The 22,917-nt window shown below is 38.3% G+C and overlaps 1 protein-coding gene across 4 annotated transcripts in view; it reads left to right on the forward strand.

Moving 5' to 3' along the window:
* Positions 1–22,917, forward strand: part of OSBPL8 (oxysterol binding protein like 8) — a 238,497-nt gene that overhangs the window by 61,935 nt on the left and 153,645 nt on the right. For 2 of the 4 annotated variants that reach the window (XM_064283798.1, XM_064283799.1), the window contains exon 1: positions 5,756–5,848. Coding sequence is in view for 1 of the 4 variants with exons in the window: in XM_023559101.2 (XP_023414869.2) it covers positions 5,804–5,848 (45 nt within the window). In the remaining 3 variants the exon portion in view is untranslated. Of the gene's footprint in view, positions 1–5,735; positions 5,849–22,917 lie in introns of those variants that run through there. The other 2 variants (XM_023559101.2, XM_064283797.1) reach the window with 2 other exon arrangements.

The raw sequence follows: 22,917 nt of genomic DNA on the forward strand, positions 1-22,917 counted from the left end.
CAATCAGAACAAGGCCAGGGGACGACTGCAGGACAGACCATCAATTGCTCATATGCAAGTTCAAGTTGAAACTGAAGAAAATTAGAACAAGTCCACAAGAGCCAAAGTATGACTTTGAGTATATCCCACCCAAATTTAGAGACCATCTGAAGAACAGATTTGACGTGTTGAACACGCATGACTGAAGACCAGATGAGTTGTGGAGTGATATCAAAAACATCATACATGAAGAAAGCAAGAGGTCATCATCCAGAGCCTTCAGCAAAAGAGTAAAAAGATAACCTACGTACTGGGAAGAAGTTTTTTCTATGACAAATCTGATCAGTGTCTGATCTCTAAAATCTACATGATACTGCAAAAAGTCAACAACAAAAAGACAAATAACCCAATTAAAAAATGGGCAAAAGATATGAATAGGCACTTCACCAAAGAAGACATTCAGGCAGCTAACAGGTACATGAGGAGATGCCATTAGAGAAATGCAAATCAAAACTACAGTGAGATACCATCTCACTGCAACAAGGCTAGCATTAATCCAAAAAACACAAAATAATAAATATTGGAGAGGTTGTGGAGAGACTGGAACACTTATACACTGCTGGTGGGAATGTAAAATGGTGCAACTGCCTTGGAAATAGATTTGGTGCTTTCTTAAAAAGCTAGAAATAGAACTCCCATAGGATCCAGCAATTCCACTCCTTGGAATATATCCTGGAGAAATACGAACCTTCACACGAACAGATATTTGCACACCCATGTTCATTGCAGCACTGTTTATAATAGCAAAAAGATGGAAGCAACCAAGGTACCCATCATCAGGTGAATGGATAAATTATGGTATGTTCACAAAATGGAGTACTACATAACGATTAAGAAAAATGATGAATCTATGAAACAGCTAACATAACATGGAGGAATCTGGAAGGCATTATGATGAGTGAAATTAGTTGCAAAAGGACAAATATTGTATGAGACTACTATTATTAAAAGAACTCAAGAAATAGTTTAAACACAGAAGAGAATGTTCTTTGATGATTACGAGGGTGGGGAGGGAGGGAGGGGGTATTCTCTAATTAAAAACGAACAAACAAACCCAGTGCCGTCGAGTCGATTCCGACTCATAGCGACCCTATAAGACAGAGTAGATCTGCCCCGTAGAGTTTCCAAGGAGCACCTGGCAGATTCGAACTTCCGACCCTTTGGTTAGCAGACATAGCACTTAACCACTATGCCACCAGGGTTTCCATTCGCTAATTAGATAGTAGAAAAGAACTATCTTAGGTGAAGGGAAAGACAACACACAATACAGGAGAGGTCAGCACAACTGGACTAAACCAAAAGCAGTTTCCTGAATACAACCAAATGCTTCGAAGGCTAGAGTAGCAGGGACGGGGGTTTGGAGACCATGGTTTCAGGGGACATCTAGGTCAATTGGCATAACAAAATGTATTAAGAAAATGTTCTGCATCCCACTTTGGTGTGTGGCATCTGGGGTCTTAAACTCTAGCAAGCGGCCATCTAAGAATCATCGATTGGTCTCAACCCACCGGGAGCAAAGGAAAATGAATAACACTAAAGACACAAGGTAAATATGAGCCCAGGAGACAGAAAGGACCACATAAACCAGAGACTCCCATCAGCCTGAGACCAAAAGAACTAGATGGTTCCTGGCTACAACTGATAACTGCCCCGACAGGGAGCACAACAGAGATTCCCTGATGGAGCAGGAGAACAGTGGGATGCAGACCTCAAGTTCTCTTAAAAAGACCAGACTTAATGGTCTGACTGAGACTGGAGGGACCCCAGAGCTCATGGTCCCCAGACCTTCTCTTAGCCCAAGGCTGGAACCATTCCCAAAGCCAACTTTTCACACAAGGGATTGGACTGGATTATAAGACAGAAAATGATACTCTGGTGAGGAGTGAACTTCTTGGCTCAAGTAGGCACATGAGACTATGTTGGCATCTCCTGTCTGGAGGGGAGATGAGAAGGCAGAAGGGGACAGGAGCTAGTTGAATGGACATGGGGAATACATGGTGGAGAGGAGAAGTGTGCTGTCTCATTAGGGGAAGAGCAGCTAGGAGTATATAGCAAGGTGTATATAAGTTTCTGTATGAGAGACTGACTTGATTTGTACACTTTCACATGCCTAGGACGCAGAGTACTACAACATCTACCACTCTTTTATAAAAGAAAAGAAAAAAAAACCTGATAGTGCTGCTTGCCTAGCTCATGTACTGTGGAATATGAGACAACATTACTAAAACATACATGACTGAACAGTCTGTATATTGAGTGCATAAGTTAAAAGATATTGGTTCATATTCAAGCCTCAATATTCACGACATCCATTAAAAAATACAAGATGAATAAGGAGAAATTCTATCTTAATAATCTGACAATCTTTATCATTGATATACAGAAATAAAAGGATACTAACTGTCATGCCTGGGGATAGACCTGGTGAGAAAACTGTAAGCATTCTATACTAACAAAGTATTCGTTCATGAATGGACAACCAGGTATCACCAAACATTTGAAGAGAACCAGCAACACAAAAGGCAAGGATCAAGATGAAGGAACAAAAATGAATTTAGAGAAAACAGAGAAGATTCCTTGGTTAAGAGAAGAGTGCTATAAAAGAAAATCTAACTGGTGTCCTTAGATTCAAAAGATAACTGCAACCATAAAACAATAACAGTATAATGAGAAATCAGGGAATAAGAAAGTGTCATTCTTTTTGAAATTGAAAAATCATTAACAAAAATAAGTCATGGATGGGCTGAGGACAAAAATCAGCTAAAAGGATCTGGGAAATAAAGTTGATAAAATCCTTCAAGATGTAGAGTACAAACATAAAGATAAATGGAAAATACCAGATTGAAATCAGGAAACATGAAGGTCAAACATTTGCTTAATAAAAATTTTAGCAGGAAAGAACTGAGAATGGAAAGGAAGAAATAATAAACAAAAAAAGCAAACGAAAACTTCCTTAAACTGGAGAAAGATGTGTTAAGGCTGAAAAAAATTTCCAGGATTAATCAGGATGATTCACATCTAGACAAATCCTTGTGTGATTTCATAACTAAATTTCTACATGTTTCCAACAGGGATACAAAAAAAAACCATTGCCGTTAAGTCAGTTCTGACTCATAGCGACCATATAGGACAGAGTAGAACTGCTCCATAGAGTTTCCAAGGAGCGGCTGGTGGATTTGAACTGCTGAGCCGTTAACCATTGTTCCACCAGGGCTCTGATAAGATGAATGAGTAATAAAAATGTAAGTCATTCGCTGGTCATTCTTCTGTTTAACGGTGTACGGTAGATGTAATTATCTTTTGGTTTTTTATGAATGATTTCTCAAAAGGCTGGAGAATAGAGATACAATATCAGACTGGCATAGTATTTTGTTATTCCGTGTTTGGTTTGCAGTTCTGTATTTTAAAATGTTAATCGTTTGGCAGCAGACCTCCATGCTGTCTAGTAGTCATAGTTGGACTTCTGAGATCCCACAGCATTTTGTTCGAATGTCTTATGTGGTACTTGTGTAGTAATTTGTTTACACTTAACGAAAAAAAAAAGAAAAACCCAAACCCACTGCTGTCAAGTCAATTCCGACTCTCAGTGACCCTACAGGACAGAGTAGAACGGCCCCATAGAGTTTCCAAGGAGCACCTGGCGGATTTAAACTGCCAACCTCTTGGTTAGCAGCCGAAATACTTAACCACTACGCCGCCAGGGTTTCCTGTTTACACTTAGATATCTTTTATTGCACTGAATTCCCTTCATTTGAGAGGCATTCAGTAAAAATGCGTTAAACAATTGAGCTAGCTGGGCTATTTTTCTGTTAACCAACCATCTTAGTGTCAGTGTTGCTGATTTGTGTTTCCCATTGATGTCTTCTGCATGTTAACATGTAGCTTACAGGAACTAGAAGAGAAATTGTTTTATAGAAAAACCAAGGAAAGAGCTAGAATATTGAGGTAGGTATTTTAACACTAGTAATGGCTTTTTTGGAAACCCTCGTGGCGAAGTGGTTAGAAGCTACTGCTGCTAACCAAAAGGCTGGCAGTTCGAATCTACCAAGCGTTCCTTGGAAATCGAATGGGGCAGTTCTTCTCTGTCCTATAGGGTTGCTATGAGTCGGAATTGACTCAACGGCAATGGGTTTTAAGGACCTTTTAATTTTTACATTTAATGAATGGACCCAAGATGGGATTAAATATGCTGTTATTACTTTTCCTGCAAATATTTTAATCAACCAGCAAGCTTTGGGTAGAGAAAGGACAGCCCTGTTTAGGCGAGTTACATAAGCCTGAGAAGTTCTGAAATCTATGCTTCGATAACCTACTCCCTTGGTGATCTGATTCAGTCCCATGGCTTTAAATGTCATCACTATGCCAACTCCCAAATTTATGGTCTGCTACTCAGTTTTTACTCAGTTTAGGGAGCCGTGGTGGCACAATGGTTAAGAGCTCAGCTGCTGACCGAATGGTCGGCAGTTCAAATCCACCAGCTGCTCCTTGGAAACCCTGTGGGGCAGTTCTGCTCTGTCGTAAAGGGTCGCTATGAGTTGGAATAGACTCAAAAGCAACAGGTTTGGTTTGATTTTGGATTTTTATTCAGTTTAGTATATATAGATCTACCTCATTTAAAAAAATTGCTGCATAATATTCCATTGTATGCCTGTAATAAAATTTAAGCAAGCCCTTAATCTCTGGGTGGTGCAGACAGTTAAGCACTCGGCTACTAACTGAAAGGTTGGTGGTTCAAATCCACCTAGAGGTGCCTCAGAAAAAAGACCTGGTGATCTAATTCTGAAAGGTCACATCATTGAAAACCCTATGGTGTGCAGTTCTATTGTGAAACACATGGGGTCGCTGTGAGTTGGAATCAACTCGATGGGAACTGATGTGGTTTTCTTTTTTTTTTTTTGTTTAATGATTGACATTAAGGTTGTGTCCAGTTTTTTTCCATTGTATGTATTACTGTAGCAGATGTGTTTATTCATATAGCTTTGTGCATTTGTATTACTGTGTCTGCCAGATAATTCCTGGCCTAGAAATTCCTGAATGAAAGCCTCTGTGTTTTCAGTTGTCTTCCAAAAAGGTGGTCCTTACTTATATTTCCACCGCAAAAGTTTATGAGAGTACCTATTTTCCCACATTACTTGCTAACATTTGATGATCGCACATTTTTTGTCTTTGCAAAAGCACTAGTGAAAAAATGTCTAATTTTATTTCATTACTTATAAATATGACAGATGTGAGCATTTTTTCAAACACCAAACAGCCTCACGTCTTTGATCTTGCTGTTCCTCTTGGAATATTTCTTTTGTTTTCCCATTCTTCAAGGCCTATGTCAAAATCTGTTTTCTCCATTGTTTGGTTTTTCAATAACCTCAATCTAAAATGATTTCTCCCTCCGAATATATTTAATGGGGGACCCTCGTGGCTCAGTAATTAAGCACTTGACCACTAACCGAAAGGTCAGTGATTGGAACCCACCAGCCTCTCCACGGGAGAAAGATGTGGCGGCCAGCTTCTGTGAAGATTTATAGCCATGGAAACGTTATGGGACAGTTCTGCTCTGTCTGTCCATATGGCTGCTGTGAGTTGGAATTGACTTGATGGCAGTGGGTTTGTTTTTTGTTTTTTTGGTAATATATTTAATGCTCTATTTCCCTGTGTCACAATTGTGTATCAGTCCTAATACATGTCATTTTCTTCTTTTAGGATTTCCAGATTTACAGGATGGCTGCATGTTAATGGAAAGAGAAGCATAAACCCATCATCTTTCACTATGGAGGCAGGTTTGGCAGATGGTGGAGAACCTGACAGAACTTTGGTGAGTGGTTCAAATATACCGTAATAAGGTACTATCATCAACAGCTGTAAAGTTTTATATAAGCTATGATTTTATTTTAAAATGTATTTAAAACAAACTTTAGAAAGTATTCAAAAGTAATACTTTAACTCCTCTGATGTTATGGGGATTACAAATAGTTTGAAGTATGTTGGAGCACAAACCAGTCACTTTTCTGTTATTTCTGCTGCTATCTCCTGGCTCTCTTCACCTACTCTCCCAGCTATATAGCGTAAGACATACTGATATAATAAACCCAGTGTCGTTGAGTCGATTCCGACTCATAGCGACCCTATAGAACAGAGTAGAACTGCCCCATAGAGTTTCCAAGGAGCACCTGGCGGATTCAAACTGTTGACCCTTTGGTTAGCAGCCGTAGCACTTAACCACTACGCCACCAGGGTTTCCATACCGATATAATAGTTGGTGTTTATTTTTTACCCAAAAAACTTTTTGTCTTCAGTGAAATCAGGAGAATGATTAACAGTTGAGGAAACAAAACAGCTCCAGATCTCAAATCACGTGCAGCTTTGAGCAGTTGGAGGAAATGAAACAGTTAAAATAATTAAGAATTAAGAGTGGTTGCCATGTATATTCTTTCCATAGAAATATAAAAATTTAATTAACATTGCTGCCCTACGATTGTGGTTTGTTTTCTGAAATTAAGATAAATGAGTAGGGATAGCAGTAAAGTATACCTTATCCCATAAATTAAAAAAGGGTAGTTAGGATAGATTAGATGATTTGTTACTGTACAAAAAAATTTTGCTCTGGAATATTTTCATTTTCAGTTCTTTTGTTATATTTGAGTGATTCCATTAAATGTTGATTTATAGACTATTAGGAATTTTTTCATTATGTTAAGTGACGGTGCCCTTGTGTAAGTGCTGGCAACTCTGTGATTTGTTAGGTGGTAGATTCTTCAACAAATTTATATTGTTGGAATATAATGGAGACCAACTTTTCTGTTACTATGGAGTTGAGAGTCGGATTATCTTCTTATTATGTGCTGTCAAGTTGATTCTGACTCATAATGACCCTATAGGACAGAGAGAACTGCCCCATAGGGTTTGCTAGGCTTTAATCTTTATGGGAGTAGATTGCTAGGTCTTTTCTTCCGTGGAGCCACTGGTGGATTCCAACTGTGGACCTTTTGGTTAACAACCAAGTGCTTAACCATTGCACCACCAGGGCTGCTTATATTATCAGGAGATGTTTGTAAATTTAAACTTAGTGAATTTCCTTGTTTAGGCTCAAATGTAGGAGCAGCCTAATGAATGATTGATAGCAAAATGTAATTCTGCTGACTTGTATTAACTCGGTCTCCACTGTTTTTGAATTTTTGGCTCATACTTGTTTTGGTTTCTTAAATGGTAAAAAAAAAAAAAAAAAGGTTAAACTTTAAAAATGATAACTTGTTAATAGAGAATAAGATGGGCATGGGAATAACTTAGTTTACAAAAAAGGTTGTAGTTACAGTAATTATAAATGGAAAACTAAGGATAGGTTATTTTATTTTCACTATGATTTTTTTTTTAAGTTAAGATTTTAAAGCCTTGTCTTCAGAATATGATCTTTATGTAAAATTTTCTTATTTACAGTTAATGCGCTGCCTTAAGAGATATTTTTTAGGTGAAATTTTTTTTTCCATCTCCTAGATAATAAAAATGCTATTAATACTAATTACAGCTGCTATTTTCTCGTGCGTGCTTTGTCAAACCAATCCTCTTAAGAGTCATTAAAGGCAGGTATTCGTTTACTTTTATAGATAGAGAAATAGGTTCAGGGAGGTTAGTTATCTTCTCTAAGGCCTCACAGCTTAGGTTGTGGAACTGAGTTTTGTCTGTCTCTGAATGCTTTACCCTGCCACTAAGGTATTGATGACATGCACATATTTCTGAATAGAATTGTTTACAATTTATTTTACCTTTTTAAAGTACATGTCTAATTTGTTACTATTATAATACTATTCCAGATACTTAGACTGTATAATAAAATTTAAATTACTTTTTATTTTAAATTCTCTTCATACTGAGAGACTAGATCAAAGTTATTTAAATAATAATGAAAGTCATTTTTTTTACTGTTCATTATGTTTCTTCTATTGAACATCATAGCTCATTTTAGAGAGAATAATTTCAATGTGAACTACTGAAATACTCTGTATTTGAAACTAATTTTGGGTTCTTTTATAACTATTTATGAAATAACACCTTTGAACTAAGTGGCCTATGCTAGTTCCTGTTTAGTTCTGAGAGAAATGGATAAGAACAAGAGCTCTGTAGTCGTTCGGTTACATGTTAAAATCTGAGTGCTGCCACTTAGTTTTATGACTTTATGTAATTACTGAGTTTCTCCTGGTTTCCAGTTACCTCACCTATTAAATAAGGGTAATAGTAATATCTACCTCCTGGAGTTGTTTTGAGTATTGAGATAACGCCTGTTAAAATGCTGGGCATATTATAAGCATTCAACGCATAAAAGCTGCTATTGTTATTATTAAAATAATTATTAATATTAAGCTTTCTCTCCAAAAAGATATATAATTAGAAGACAGGGGAAGCAATAAAATACATTGCAAAACTGTAGGGTGCTCAGTGACTTCGGCTCTCAGCTTTCTCTCAATCTTAGTTTTTCCACCTACAACATAGAGGCAAATATTTTACTTCAATAAAAAATATGTTGGCAAGAATACTTATCTACTTGATAAGGCTGTTAGGATCCATTGAAACCACAAAGTTTTCTGAAAATATAAAGCTGTGTGTCAGAGTGAGGGGGTGGTATGGTTGTTTTTGTTAATCTGATTGCATGATACTTTTTTGGAATGCTTTGTTTGCGTAAAGGTAATGGAGATGGCTAGAGATACACACTGTGTTCTGCCTTCATTATATTTATTTGGGAAGAATGGATAGAGGGATGGATTGTTACAACAAGAGCAGCATTTGCTTGTATAGTTGGAGAAGCTTTCTTAAGAGAACATAGACTTTGAATAACACAAGTAAGTAGGAATCATAGGATTGAAAATGACCAGGGATTTTGGACTTGATTCTGTAGTTTATGGCATGTCAGTGGATATTTTGGAGTAGGTGGTAAAATGAATCTGAAAGCAGGGTATAAAATGATTTGGAGATGTGAGTGATAAATATTTAAGAGGCTATTACAGTAGTCTTGGTGTGAGTGTGAGGTTGTGAAAACTTGGACTAACTCCGACTTTAGTGTTCATCTCTTTAATTTTCTTCTTTTCACATGAGATTATTCTTTTTTATTTTTTAATTTATATGCTCATTCATTTTTCTAGTTCTATTTTTGTGGTAGTGTTGTTTGTCTTAGATGGTCAGTACTGAAAAGATATTGTCTCTGTCTACCTATATGTAACATCAGTATACTGCAGAGCACAAGTGTACATTTAATTGTTGTTGTTGTTAGGTGCGGTCGAGTTGGTTCTGACTCATAGCGACCCTATGCACAAGAGAACAAAACACTGCCCGGACCTGCGCCATCCTTACGATCATTGTTATGCTTGAGCTCATTGTTGCAGCCACTGTGTCAGTCCACCTCGTTGAGGGTCTTCCTCTTTTCCGCTGACTCTGTACTCTGCCAAGCATGATGTTCTTCTCCAGGGACTGATCCCTCCTGACAACATGTCCAAAGTATGTAAGACACAGTTTTGCAATCCTTGCCTCTAAGGAGCATTCTGGCTGCACTTCTTCCAAGACAAATTTGTTTGTTCTTTTGGTAGTCCATGGTATATTCAATATTCTTTGCCAACACCACAATTCAAAAGCGTCAACTCTTCTTCGGTCTTCCTTATTCATTGTCCAGCTTTCACATGCATACGATGTAATTGAAAATACCTTGGCTTGGGTCAGGCGCACCTTAGTCTTCAGGGTGACATCTTTGCTCTTCATCGTTTTGAAGAGGTCCTTTGCAGCAGATTTGCCCGATGCAACGCGTCTTTTGATTTCTTGACTGCTGCTTCCATGGCTGTTGATTGTGGATCCAAGTAAAATGAAATCCTTGACAGCTTCAGCCTTTTCTCCATTTATCATGATGTTGCTCATTGGTCCAGTTGTGAGGATTTTTGTTTTCTTTATGTTGAGGTGTAATCCATACTGAAAGCTGTGGTCTTTGATCTTCGTTAGTAGGTGCTTCAAATCCTCTTCACTTTCAGCAAGCAAGGTTGTATCATCTGCATAACACAGGTTGTTAAAGAGTATTCCTCCAATCCTGATGCCCCTTTCTTCTTCTTATAGTCTAGCTTCTCAAATTATTTGCTCAGCAAACAGATTGAATAGGTATGGTGAAAGGATACAACCCTGACGCACAACCAATCAGTATCCCCTTGTTCTGTCCGAACAACTGCCTCTTGATCTATGTAAAGGTTCCTCATGAGCACAATTAAGTGTTTTGGAATGCCCAAAATTCAGACCAAAGAGAAATACAGTCTATCCTCATTATTTTCAGATTTCGTATTTGCAGATTTGCCTCCTGGTTAAAATTTATTTGTAATCCAAAATCAATGCTTGCGACACTTTTTCGGTCATTTGTGAACATGCTTTAAGGGCAAATACAAAATAGAAGAAAGAAAGAAAAGAAAAGAGGCTTCATTCTCCCTGCTGAAAAAAGGATAAGAGACTCCCCATCCTCCTAAGGAACCTTTACTTTAGAAAACTTTTAAGTTATTCTCTGCCTCTTTGAAATGTGTGTAAATCTTTTTAAAGGCAAAATAAGCTTCAAGCCAGTTTTACAACCCAAGAATGTCTCCTCAAGGACCTAGAAGCTTCTCTTTGAAATGTAATCAATAAGGGAAGATAGCAACCCTATCTCCCAGTTTCTTAAGAGGTAGAAGCCTGACCTCAGTGGGTACTTGGCTCCAAGTTGCAAACCTACCTCCAGTCACAAATATAGAAGTTTACTTTTTCTTTGGATAAGGCAGCAAACACAGGTGGATATCCCAATTACCAGGTGATTTTAGGATCACCTTTGGTGCTGTTAAGTCCTCTTACTTGAGAACTAGTTATCATTTATCTCAAGAACGTGTATGAAATGAGTTGTATCTCCTTAGCTGTGTAACAGGATAAACTTTCTTTCTATCTTTGCATTCTCTTTAGCTGTATCACATTTTGGTTTAATCCTATCCTTACTCACTAATAAAACTGTTTTTTGTTTGTTTTCTTCCTGCTTTTGTGGAGATTTTGTCTTGTTACTACTGGTTGGAAACCCCAGGATGTATTGGCCAATAATCGAGAGACCAAGGTGGGAGAACAAGAAAGGCACCCTTGTTATACAGGGAAATGGAGTCGGAGCCGCTGCTACCAAGACTGCTCGCCAGGGGCGGGCAGGCAAGTTACTTTTAAAGGGCTTTACAAGTAGGGAGTTCATAGAAGTTACATCAGCAACATTCTTAACCATACTATGCAGGCGCATAGCATAACATAAAACTTCCAAGCAAAAGCAGAGTTCACATGCAAATCTGGGGGAGGGTGGAGGCCAGCAAAGGACAGGATTTTTTAATATAGCGCTGTAGGGGAGGAAGCCAGGTAAAGAATACAGCGCTGTGGGGGCCTGTGTCTGGGTTGGCAGGAGATTTTGGTTTTAATTATGCTTCACAATGTGCAGAGCAGAGAAAGGTTTGAGTCACCTGACGGTCCCAGCTGAGGCCGAATAAGGCGATATTCTTACTTGTTTCAGCTCTTATACTGTACCCAGGTGACCCTTTTGCTGTCTATTTAGTAGTGTTTTTTGCATTTTTGTTGATTTTTCTGTTTAGAATGGCCCTGAAGTGTAGTGCTGAAGTGCTGCCTAGTTTCTAAGCTCAAGGAGGTTGTGATGTCCCTTAAGGAGAAAGTGTATATGTTTAGGTAAGCTTTGTCCAGGCCTCATAGTCCTGCTGGCTCTAAGTTCAGGGTTAATGAATCAACAATACATGTTAATTAGATGTCTTTAAACAGAAACATACTTAAAACAAGGTTAGATATTGGTCCATTGAGAAAGTGTTTTGACCAGAGGCTGGAAGGAACCTAAGTAACCCTTTATTTCCTCTAGAGCAGTGATTCAATATTTGCTAATTCAGTGTTCTCTGCTTTACTGAACATTACTGCTGTGCATACAGAGAGTCAACTGTGTGCTTTCCGGGTAAAAATAAAATTATAATATTCCTTACCTTAAAGAAAGATAAGAATTACATCCTTAAAGTATTATCTCTGTTACCAGAGGGAACTGCTTCATAAAGTTCATTAGAAGGCAAAAATCTTTTATTGCATTAAGAATTGATTATATAAATGACTTTTCAAAAGACAATAAAAGTTTTAAAAATATTTATGAATCATATAGTATATATATAGATTTTAAATGTAATATGACAAGAGGCTCTTAATTGAGGATGTCTTTGTTAAGATTTTAATTCAAATTGGGTACTTTGAATCAGAGGCTTTCTGTAGTGAAAAGAACTACAAAGATCATTTAGTTCAGTAATTCTCATACTGTAGTCAATGAGTGTCCTGACGGGCCTAGAGATTATACAAATTCCAGAAACGTTTACATATTTACTAAATGAGTTATTCACAATTACAGAGAGTTGATGTTCATCAACTAAAATTGGTGAGTTATTAAAGTTTACCTAGAGCATTAAATCAGTATTCTAAGAAGACTGACACTTGACAATATTGTAGAACTGTGTGCATGTGCCAGTTATTGGAATTGCACCAATTTTTGGTAACGTCAATTTTGGTTTGAGTGGGTCATCATTTTTAATATTGTTATTTTTGTTCTCTTTTTATAAATGCTATTAGTTTAGCCTCATCATTGTTGTTATTGATTTAGTGTGTCATGTGTTAATGATAGCATATTTGTAACAGCAGTATTTTTGGTCTGTGGTTTTCCAATAACTGGCCTTTAAGACATCCATGCTTTCAAGTTCAATTATAAATTATTCATATGCTTATTACTAAAGCAGATAAATACATAACCCTCCCAGAGTATTCTTGTACAGCGGCATTTCTTTATCCTCACCAGATTCTTTTTCCCATGGAAAGTGGGAATAGATGGAGAAGGATGGCTTTGAAGTCTCCTGTCTTATCTATAATAAGTGGACCTCAGTCAAAGCTTGAGTGCCACCAGGTTTGGTATGCTCATCTAATATCTGAATTTCTGTTGAGAACCTCCTGCTGAGTGTTCATCTGCCTAGTGTTTAAATGCTGTAGAGGCTGTTTAGTTATTTTTGGTTTAAAGATTATGCTGCAAGCAGAGCCTTTTGCAAACTTTGAGTCCTGGGGCTACTTTTTCCCCTTGGTCTTTGTGGGAAACCTAGAGATCATTTAATGTAAACTTCTGGTTAATGTAAGAATTCTATCTGCAGCATCACCTGACAGCTGGTCATCCAGCCTTGGCATGAACACATGTAGTTAGAATAACTTGGTGTCTCAAAAGGGAGCTCAAACCGTTATACTTGAGATTCTCTGTTAAATTTCAACATTGGTCGTTGTACTAGGTTCTTTTTGCTTCTGTAACAGATTACCACAAGTTTAATAGTTTAAAACAACACTAATCTTAGAGTTCTAAAGATCGGGAGACTAAAAGGAATATATCAGTGAGGTTGTGTACCTTCTGAAAAAGGTCCGAGGGTAGAATCCGTTCCCTTGCCTTTTATCAGCTTCTAGAGGTCAACATGCATTCCTTGGCTCACGGCCCCTTCATCGAATCACACCAATTTCTTGCCTCAGTTGTCTTATCTACTACTCACTTTGACCTTCTTGCCTCCCTTCTATAAGGACCCCTGTGATTATAAGGACCCACTTGGAAAATCTAAGATAATCTCCCATCTCAAGATATTTAGTTTAGTCACATCTGCAAAGCCTCCTTTACTATGTAAAGTTTCAGGGATTAAAATGTAGACATCTTACAAAGCAAAAACCCATTGCCTTTAAATTGATTCCGACTCATAGCAACCATATAAGACAGAGTAGAACTGCCCTCTGGTGTTTGCAAGGAGTGACTGGTGGATTCGAACTGCTGACCTTTTGGTTAGCAGTTGAGCTCTTAACCACTGTGCCACCAGGGCTCGGTTGACATCTTGAGGGGGTATTGCTCTGCCTACGACAGCCATTGTACTAACCTCTGGAACAGCCCAGTCTAGTGGAAGTGGGTCATAATGCTGGATGACCTAAAGTCTGTGCTTTGATGGGGCCTCAGCTAAACTGAGGTCCTAAATTATGTAAATTCCCTAAGTTGCAAAGCTCTCCCTATGCAAAGTGATAACTAAAAATTTTAGCGGCCGGTTTATCACTATGTATTTATTCTCTCATATTAAAATAGCTCCGTCTTCCCTATAGTTCTACTGTAACAGTTTATATTAAATATACATTCAAGAATGTTAACAAAAGTTATCTGTTTGGAACTTTTTATTATGGAAAATTTTTTAAAATCTGTCTTTCTGAACATGTTTATTATGCTTACTTTAAGTTTTTGATAAATTTGGTCTGTAAATTTTCTCTCCTTTGGCTAAGACTGTTCATTCTGTTGTCTTTCACAGCACTTAGGCTCCTTAAAAAAATAACCAAACCCATTGCTGTCAAAGTGATTCCGACTCATAGCAACCCTATAGGTTAGAGTAGAATTGCCCCATAGGGTTTCCAAGGAGCACCTTGGTGGATTTGAACTGCCAAACTTTTGGTTAGCAACTGTAGCTCTTAACCACTACACCACCAGGGTTTCCTGACTCCTTAGGATATTTAGTTATTTTTAATTACGTTTAAAATGTATATACATTTAATTTTTTTTATTTTAATTATTTTTGTTGTGAGCTCATTCTGTTCTGGAACTATTAGCTGCCTTATCTGATAACGTCCTACGTAGAAAGGTAAGAGCCCAGGGACTAGCTTTGGATCCTTTTGGTGAATCTGGGGAACATGTGGAGTCCCTGGGTAAGGCAGTTGATTAAGTGCATGACTACTAGCTGAAAGGTTGGTGATTCGAACCCGCCCAAAGGTGCCTCAGAAGACACGCCTGGTGACCTGCTTCTGAAAGTTCACAGCCTTGAAAACTCGTTGGAGCAGGTTTTCTGCACACATGAGGTCATCGTGAGTTGGAATCGACTCAACAGCAACTAAGAACAACAAGGACCTTGTATCTTAGGGTACAGAATCTTTTTTGTTAAAAATCTTTGCTTCACTATTTTCTCATTTGCCCCCTGCACTCATATATGTAATCTATTTCTTAGGGAACTTTTCTGTATTTCTTCTCTGTGCACAGTTATTTCCCCCAAGATGCCTCCTTAGTTGTAATCACTAAGCTTATTTGGGGAAAAGGGCAGTGGAAGGTAGTGGTCAGCCCCTTTATCTGCACCTATTATGTGCATGCTGCAACTGGACACATGCAGAGTTTAAAAACAAAAATGTTTAGAGCTGTATTGAATGCTTCTGGTTGGCACATTCTGCCCTGGTTATGAAGACAGGGTGGGCAATGATCTGTCCAGGGCACTCTTACAGAGAGAAAAGGTCATAGAAGGATAACTCCCATCTCCTGTCCCCCAGCCTTTCCACCATACTCTGCTCTCTTGCAGCTCTGAGATTGCTCCCCACCAATCCATCTTTAGGAATGGGTTCAGGGAAGGTGTTACTTCACTGATAACTCAATTCCCATTTGCAAAAGCAATTGGTTACTTTCTCATTGGGTTTGTGTGCTTTGCCTGTGGAGTGGTTGGTGGCTGCTGGAAGTGGACAGAGATTAAAAAGAATGGCAAGACTGTTGGACAATTCATTCATACTAAGATTTTTGGCAGCTGTGACATGCCCACAGTTTAAAAATCAAAAGTAGATCTGTAAAGGGACTGCCCAAGTAAATCAATTATGCCGTTTGCCTAGTGTAAACAAGTGCAGATATTTAATATGATAATAGAGAAAGCTATTTGTTTTGCTCGAATAGTCTTAAGGAAAAGTGACCTTAAAGATTTATTCTTCAGTATCCATAAATAATGTAATCATTCATTGTATGGACTGAAGACTTTTCATAAGCTTTATCACTTTCAGTTTTTCCTAAGTTTTAAGATATGCAGGTGCTTCTTGTAAGCATGCTATAATTAAAGCTAAGACACCCACAGCTCTACATTTAACTCTGAATTAAAATCATGTACATTAAGACTCTTAAAATACATTTCTTTGTCACCCGTGAGCCCCATGAAATCTCAGAAGGATATGTGAAAGATTAGAATTTTAGCTGGTTGGGGATATGTGAAGATAAATTTTTTTTTTATTAATTTTTGTTGTGCTTTAAGTGAAAGTTTACAGATCATGTCAGTCTCTCATACAAAATTTTACATACACCTTGCTGTACATTCCTAATTGCTCCCCTCTGATGAGACAGCACACTCCTTCCCTCCACTCACTTTCTCCTCGTGTACATTCAGCCAGCTTCTGGCCCCCTCTGCCCTCTCACCTCCCCTCCAGAAAGGAGATGCCAGCATAATCTCACGTGTCTACTTGATCCAGGAAGCTCGTTCTTCACCAGTATCATTTTCCATCCCATAGTCCAGTCCAGTCCCTGTCTGAAGAGTTGGCTTTGGGAATGGTTCTTGCCTTGGGCTAACAGAAGGTCTGAAGACCATGACCTCTGGGGTCCTTCTAGGCTCAGTCTGACCATTAAGTCTCATCTTTTTATGAGAATTTGGGGCCTGCATCCCACTGCTCTCCTGCTCCCTCAGAGTTCTCTGTTTTGTTCCCTGTCAGGGCAGTCATCAGTTGCAGCGGGGCACCATCTAGTTCTTCTCGTCTCATGCTGATGTAGTCTCTGGTTTATGTGATCCTTTCTGTCTTTTGGGCTCATAATTACCTTGTGTCTTTGGTGTTCTTCGTACTTCCTTGCTTCCGGTAGGTTGAGACCAATTGATGCATCTTAGGTGGCTGCTTGCTAGCATTTAAGACCCCTGACGCCACTCTCCAAAGTGGTATGCGGAATGTTTTTTTTAATAGATTTTATTATGCCAGTTGACTTAGGTGTCCCCTGAAACCATGGTCCCCTAACCGTCACACCTGCTATGCTGGCCTTCGAAGCATTCAGTTTATTCATGAAACTACTTTGCTTTTGGTTTAGTCCAGTTGTGTTGACCTCTCTTATGTTGTGTCTTGTCTTTCGCTTCACCTAAAATAAAACACCTACTATCTAATTAATGAAAACCCCTCTCTTTCTCTCCCTCCCTCCCCACTCTTGTAACCATCAAAGAATATTTTCTTCTTTGTTTAAACTGTTTCACCAGTTCTTATAATAGTGGTCTTCTACAATATTTGTCGTTTTGCAACTGACTAGTTTTTAATGGGTTAGTTTCACTCAGCATAGTATCTTCCGGGTTCCTCCATGTTATGAAATGTTTCATTGACTCGTCATTGTTTTTAATCGATGTGTAATATTCCATCGTGTGAATATACCATAATTTATTTAACCATTCATCAGTTTATAGGCACCTTGGTTGCTTCCATCTTTTTGCTATTGTAAACAGTGCTGCAATGAACATGGGTGTGCATATATCTGTTTCTGTAAAGGCTCTTATTTCTCTAGGATATATTCCAAGGAGTGGGATTGCTGGATCATATGGTAGTTCTAGTTCTCGTTTTTTGAGGAAGCGCCAAATTGATTTCCAAAGTGGTTGTACCATTTTACATTCCCACCAGCAGTGTATAAGTGTTCCAGTCTTTCCACAACCTCTCCAACATTTATTATTTTGTGTTTTTTGGATTAATATCAGCCTTGTTGGAGTGAGATGGAATCTCATTGTGGTTTTGATTTGCATTTCTCTAATGGCTAATGATCGTGAGCATTTCCTCATGTGTCTGTTAGCTACCTGAATGTCTTCTTTGGTGACGTGCCTGTTCATATCTTTTGCCCACTTTTTAATTGGGTTATTTGTCTTTTTGTAGTTGAGTTTTGCAGTATCATGTAGATTTTAGAGATCAGGCGCTGATCGGAAATGTCATAGCTAAAAACTTTTTCCCAGTCTGCAGGTAGCCTTTTTACTCTTTTGGTGAAGTCTTTGGATGAGCATATGTGTTTGATTGTTGGGAGCTCCCAGTTATCTGATTTCTCCTTTGCATCTTTAGTAATGTTTGTATACTGTTTATGCCATATATTAGGGCTCCTAGCGTTGTCCCTATTTTTTCTTCTATGGCCTATATCGTTTTAGATTTTATATTTAGGCCTTTGATCTATTTTGAGTTAGTTTTTGTGCATGGTGTGGGGTATGGTCTTGTTTCATTTTTTTGCAGATGGATATCCAGTTATGCCAGCACCATTTGTTAAAAAGACTGTGTTTTCCCCAATTAATGGACTTTGGGCTTTTGTCAAATATCAACTGCTCATATGTGGGTGGATTTATGTCTGGATTCTCAATTCCGTTCCATTGGTCTATGTATCTGTTGTTGTAGCAGTACCAAGCCATTTTGACTACTGTGGCAGTATAATAGGTTCTAAAATCGGGTAGCGTGAGGACTCCCACTTATTTCTTCACGTTCAGTAATGCTTTACTTTTTGGGAGCCTCTTCCCCTTCCGTATGAAGTTGGTGTTTTGTTTCTCCATCTCATTAAAAAGATGCCGTTGGAATTTGGATCAGAATTGCATTGTATCTATAGATGGCTTTTGGTAGAATAGATGTTTTTACAATGTTAAGTCTTCCTATCCATGAGCAAGGTATGTTTTTCCATTTATGTAGGTCTCTTGGTTTCTTGTAGTAGTGTCTTATAGTTTTCTTTGTGTAAGTCTTTGACATCTCCGGTAAGATTTATTCCTAAGTATTTTATCTTCCTGGGGGTTACTGTAAATGGTATTGATTTGGTGATTTCTTCTTCGATGTTTTTGTCGGTGTAGAGGAATCCAACTGATTTTTGTATGTTTATCTTGTATCCTGATGCTCTGCTAAACTTTTCTGTTAGTTTCAGTAGTTTTCTTGAGTATTCTGTAGGGTTTTCCATGTATAAAATCATGTCATGTGCAAATAGAGATACTTCTTTCTTACCAATCTGGATGCTCTTTATGTCTTTTATCTAGCCTAATTGCTCTGGCTAGGACCTCCTGCACAATGTTGAATAAGAGTGGTGATAAAGGGCATCCTTGTCTGGTTCCCGTTCTCAAGGGGAATGCTTCAGGCTCTCTCCATTTAGGATGATGTTGGCTGTTGGCTTTGTATAAATGCCCTTTATTATGTTGAGGAATTTTCCTTCTATTCCTATTTTGCTGAGAGTTTTTATCATGAATAGGTGTTGAACTTTGTCAGATGCCTTTTCTGCATCAATTGATAAAATCATGTGTTTCTAGTTTTTTGTTTATATGATGGATTACATTAATTGTTTTTCTAATGTTGAACCATCCCTGCATACCTGGTATGAATCCTACTTGGTCATGGTGAATTATTTTTTTTTTGATATGTTGTTGAATTCTATTGGCTAGAATTTTGTTGAGAATTTTTGCGTTGAAGATAAAATTTGATTGAAATTCCAACATATCTCTCCCGTCCAACTTTCTAGTTACACTAGAGCAGTGAAGGGATTTTTATCCAGACATCTTATCACCTTAGTAGGTTTTCATTAGCTTGTGACTGCTTTAGCAGTGGAATTTGAAAGACAGTGAATTTATATATGTATATATATTTATACAGTACATATGTGTATGTATATGAATTTATATGCACACATGTATATATGAGTATACATACACATAAAATTTAATTTTGGTCAAACATTTATTGAGTTCAACAAACTAATCTACCCTCATTGAGCACACTGTATATACAAACTACCTTGCTAGGCTCACGACAGATGTATTGTGTTCAGAGCAGATTTTAGGCCCCACAGGCAATACTGCTTGCTGCATTAGGGGAACTAAAAAAAAAATACCCAGTGCCATTGAGTCAATTCCCACTCATAGCGACCCTATAGGACAGAGTAGAACTGCCCCATAGAGTTTCCAAGGAGCGCCTGGCGGATTTGAACTGCCGACCCCTTGGTTAGCAGCTGTAGCACTTAACTGCTACGCCACCAGGGTTTCCTCAGGGGAACTAGTAGAAAATAAAGCCAGAGGAAATGTATAACAGCTAACATTTATTAAATTTTACTTTGTATCAGGAGCTGTTCCAAGTGATTTACAGATAAACTTAATTTAATTTTCACAACAACCTTGTTAGATAGTATTTTAGATAGTATTTATTACCTCCTTTTTATAGACAAGGCCACAGAGAATTAAGTTGCTCAGGGTCCCAGAGCTGGTGTACCTTTCGGCTCCAAAGGCCAAGTTTTATTCATTATCCTGTACTGTATCTCACATGTATTAAAATCAGATTATACAGGGCCTTGAAAACTATGGTTTGGGATTTTTATTTTTAAGGTAGCATCAAACCATTGAATTTTTCTGGGTGGGGAAGTAACCTGTTCAGAATTGTGGTTTAAGAAAGTTTATTTGGCAGGATTTTGGAATACTGGAGAGGCAACAGACCAAATATTAGAGTCATCTTGGGTGCTTTTTAAAATTCCTATTCGCACGCTGCAGCTCTGCTCAATTAAATCAGGATCTCTGAGTGGGAGATGCAAGGATCAGTATTTTTTAAGTCCCCTAGGTGATTTCAGTGTGTAGCTGAGGTTAAGAGCCGTTGAAGTAGAAGCTGTTAGCTTAGGGAACACGTAGCATGCTGTCTGTAATCTAAGTCAAAGGCAATTAAAACCCGTATTTAGGGTACTAGTATCAGAATAGAAAATATACGAAAGGAATTAGAGATAAAAACCAGCAGGACCTGGTGATTGGTTGGGTGTATGGTTTTAGGAAGATGCTAAAGACAAATTGTAGTGTACGGAGTACTTTTTCACATATTAAACATGTTGAATCCACACAACAATGTTAAGGTAGCGATATTCTCATTTTACAGAGGCAGAAATAGGTTCAGGGATGTTAAGTCGCTTCTCTAGAGTTCTACAAGTAGACAATGAAGTCAGGCTTTTGCATATCAAATTGTTCTTTCCACAGCTTTCTGGGCATTCATGCATTTAACAGTTAATAATGGGTGCAGTAACATGTTATAGATAATTGCATCTGGTGTAGAAGGAGCCAAAAGCGTTAGTGGTCAGTTCCATTAGAGGAGGAGGGGGAAGATGACGTCAGGAAAGTTTTCTCAGAGGCAATGCTTGACCTGGGTGTTGAAAGAAACTTAGGTATTTGCCTGCCTAATGAAGGAGAGAATGGCATTGTAGGTAGCAGGAGCTGTGAAAGTTAATGTAAGCAAGTTGTGCAGTATCGTGTTGTATTTGAAGAAGTGAAAGCAATTTGCAGTTTGTCGTGTTTGTAAAGTGTAGAATTGACGAGGGTGTGGAGGAATGCATGTTGTTAGGTGCCATTAAGTCAGTTCGGGAGGGATGCATGACATAAGATTAACCAATTTTGGAGATTCTTAAAGACGTTGCTAATTTTTTTTTTCTCTCTAATTTTGGTAGGCTGTAGGGAATCAGGGAGTCCCTGGGTGGTGATCCGCTTCCAAAAGGTCACAGCCTTGAAAGCCCTATGGAGCAGTTCTACTCTGCACACATGGGATCTCCATGAGTTGAATTGACTCTGTGGCAACTTAAAACAACAGGGAGCCTAGTGTCGTGGATTGAATTGTGTCCCCCCAAAATATCTGTCAACTTGGCTAGGTCATGATTCCTAGTATTGTATGGTTGTCTACCATTTTGTCATCTGATGAAATTTCCCTATGTGTTGTAAATCCTACCACTATGATGTTAATAAGATGAATTATTGGCAGTTATGTTGATGAGATCTACAAGGTTAGATAGTGTCTTAAGCCAATCTCTTTTGAGATATAAAAGAGAGAAGCTATCAGAGAGACAGGGGGACCTTACCACCAAGAAAGCAGTGCCAGGAGCAGAATGCATCCTTTGGCCCCAAAGCTCCTGTGCAGAGAAGCTCCTAGTCCAGAGGAAGATTGATGACAAGTATCTTCCTCCAGAGCAAATAGAGAAAGCCTTCCCCTGGAGCTGACACCCTGAATTTGGACACATAGCCAACTAGACTGTGAGAGAATAAATTTCTCTTTGTTAAAGCCATTCACTTGGATATTTCTGTTAAAGCAGCGCTAGATGACTAACACACCTACCAAGTACAAAATCATTGAAAGGGCTTTTCAGAGGAATCTCGTCATATGTATTTTAGAAGACTCCTTATGATAGCAGTATTGGAGATAAATTGCTTAGGAATAAGACTAGAGGCAGAGAGATATGATAACAGTGGAGATGGGAAAGGATAGATGAGAAAGTTTTGGAGTATGTAGAATCTTTAGGACCTTGTCCTGGACTTGGTGTTGGGGGTGGAGAGGAGAACGTATGTGGGGAGACAAAGGATTAGGGAGAAGTTTAGAGTGACTTCCAGTGTCTGTCTTATGTGATAAAACAGGAGGTGTCATTCATTATGGGAGAAAATGCAGAAACCGCTAACCACTGCCGTTGAGTCGATTTTGACTCGTAGCAACCCTATAGGACAGAGTAGAACTGCCCCATATGGATTCCAAGGAGCACCTGGTGGGTTTGAACTGCCAACCTTTTGGTTAACAGTCGTAATTCTTACCACTGCACCACCAGGGTTTTCAGCGTAGGAACAGGTTGGGGGAAAAGATGAGTTCAACTTTAGACATGTTGAGCTTGAGATACCTGCATCCACTTGGAGCTGTACAAAAGCAAATGGAGATACAGATCTGGAACTTGGTCTCAGCTAAAGATGAAGATTTGGGATTAGTCAGTATATATGGTGGTAGTGGGGATTTATAGATTAAAAGGGATTGAAGAGACATAACAACCAAATGCAATGTGGGAATCTTATGTGGATCCTGAGTGAAAAAAATCAACTGTTAAAAACATGAGAATGGGAAACTGAATACTGACTAGTTATTTTATGATATTAAGGAATTAATATAATATTTTGAAAGATGTGATAATAATACCATGGTTATTTTATTAGGAGTTCTTACTCAGTTAACAAACACTTGAGTCTTCACTGTGTCACAGGAGCTACCCGATGAATAAGATAGTACTTG

This window comes from Loxodonta africana, chromosome 4, assembly GCF_030014295.1.
Source record: "Loxodonta africana isolate mLoxAfr1 chromosome 4, mLoxAfr1.hap2, whole genome shotgun sequence".
In the NCBI taxonomy this organism is placed as follows: domain Eukaryota; kingdom Metazoa; phylum Chordata; class Mammalia; order Proboscidea; family Elephantidae; genus Loxodonta; species Loxodonta africana.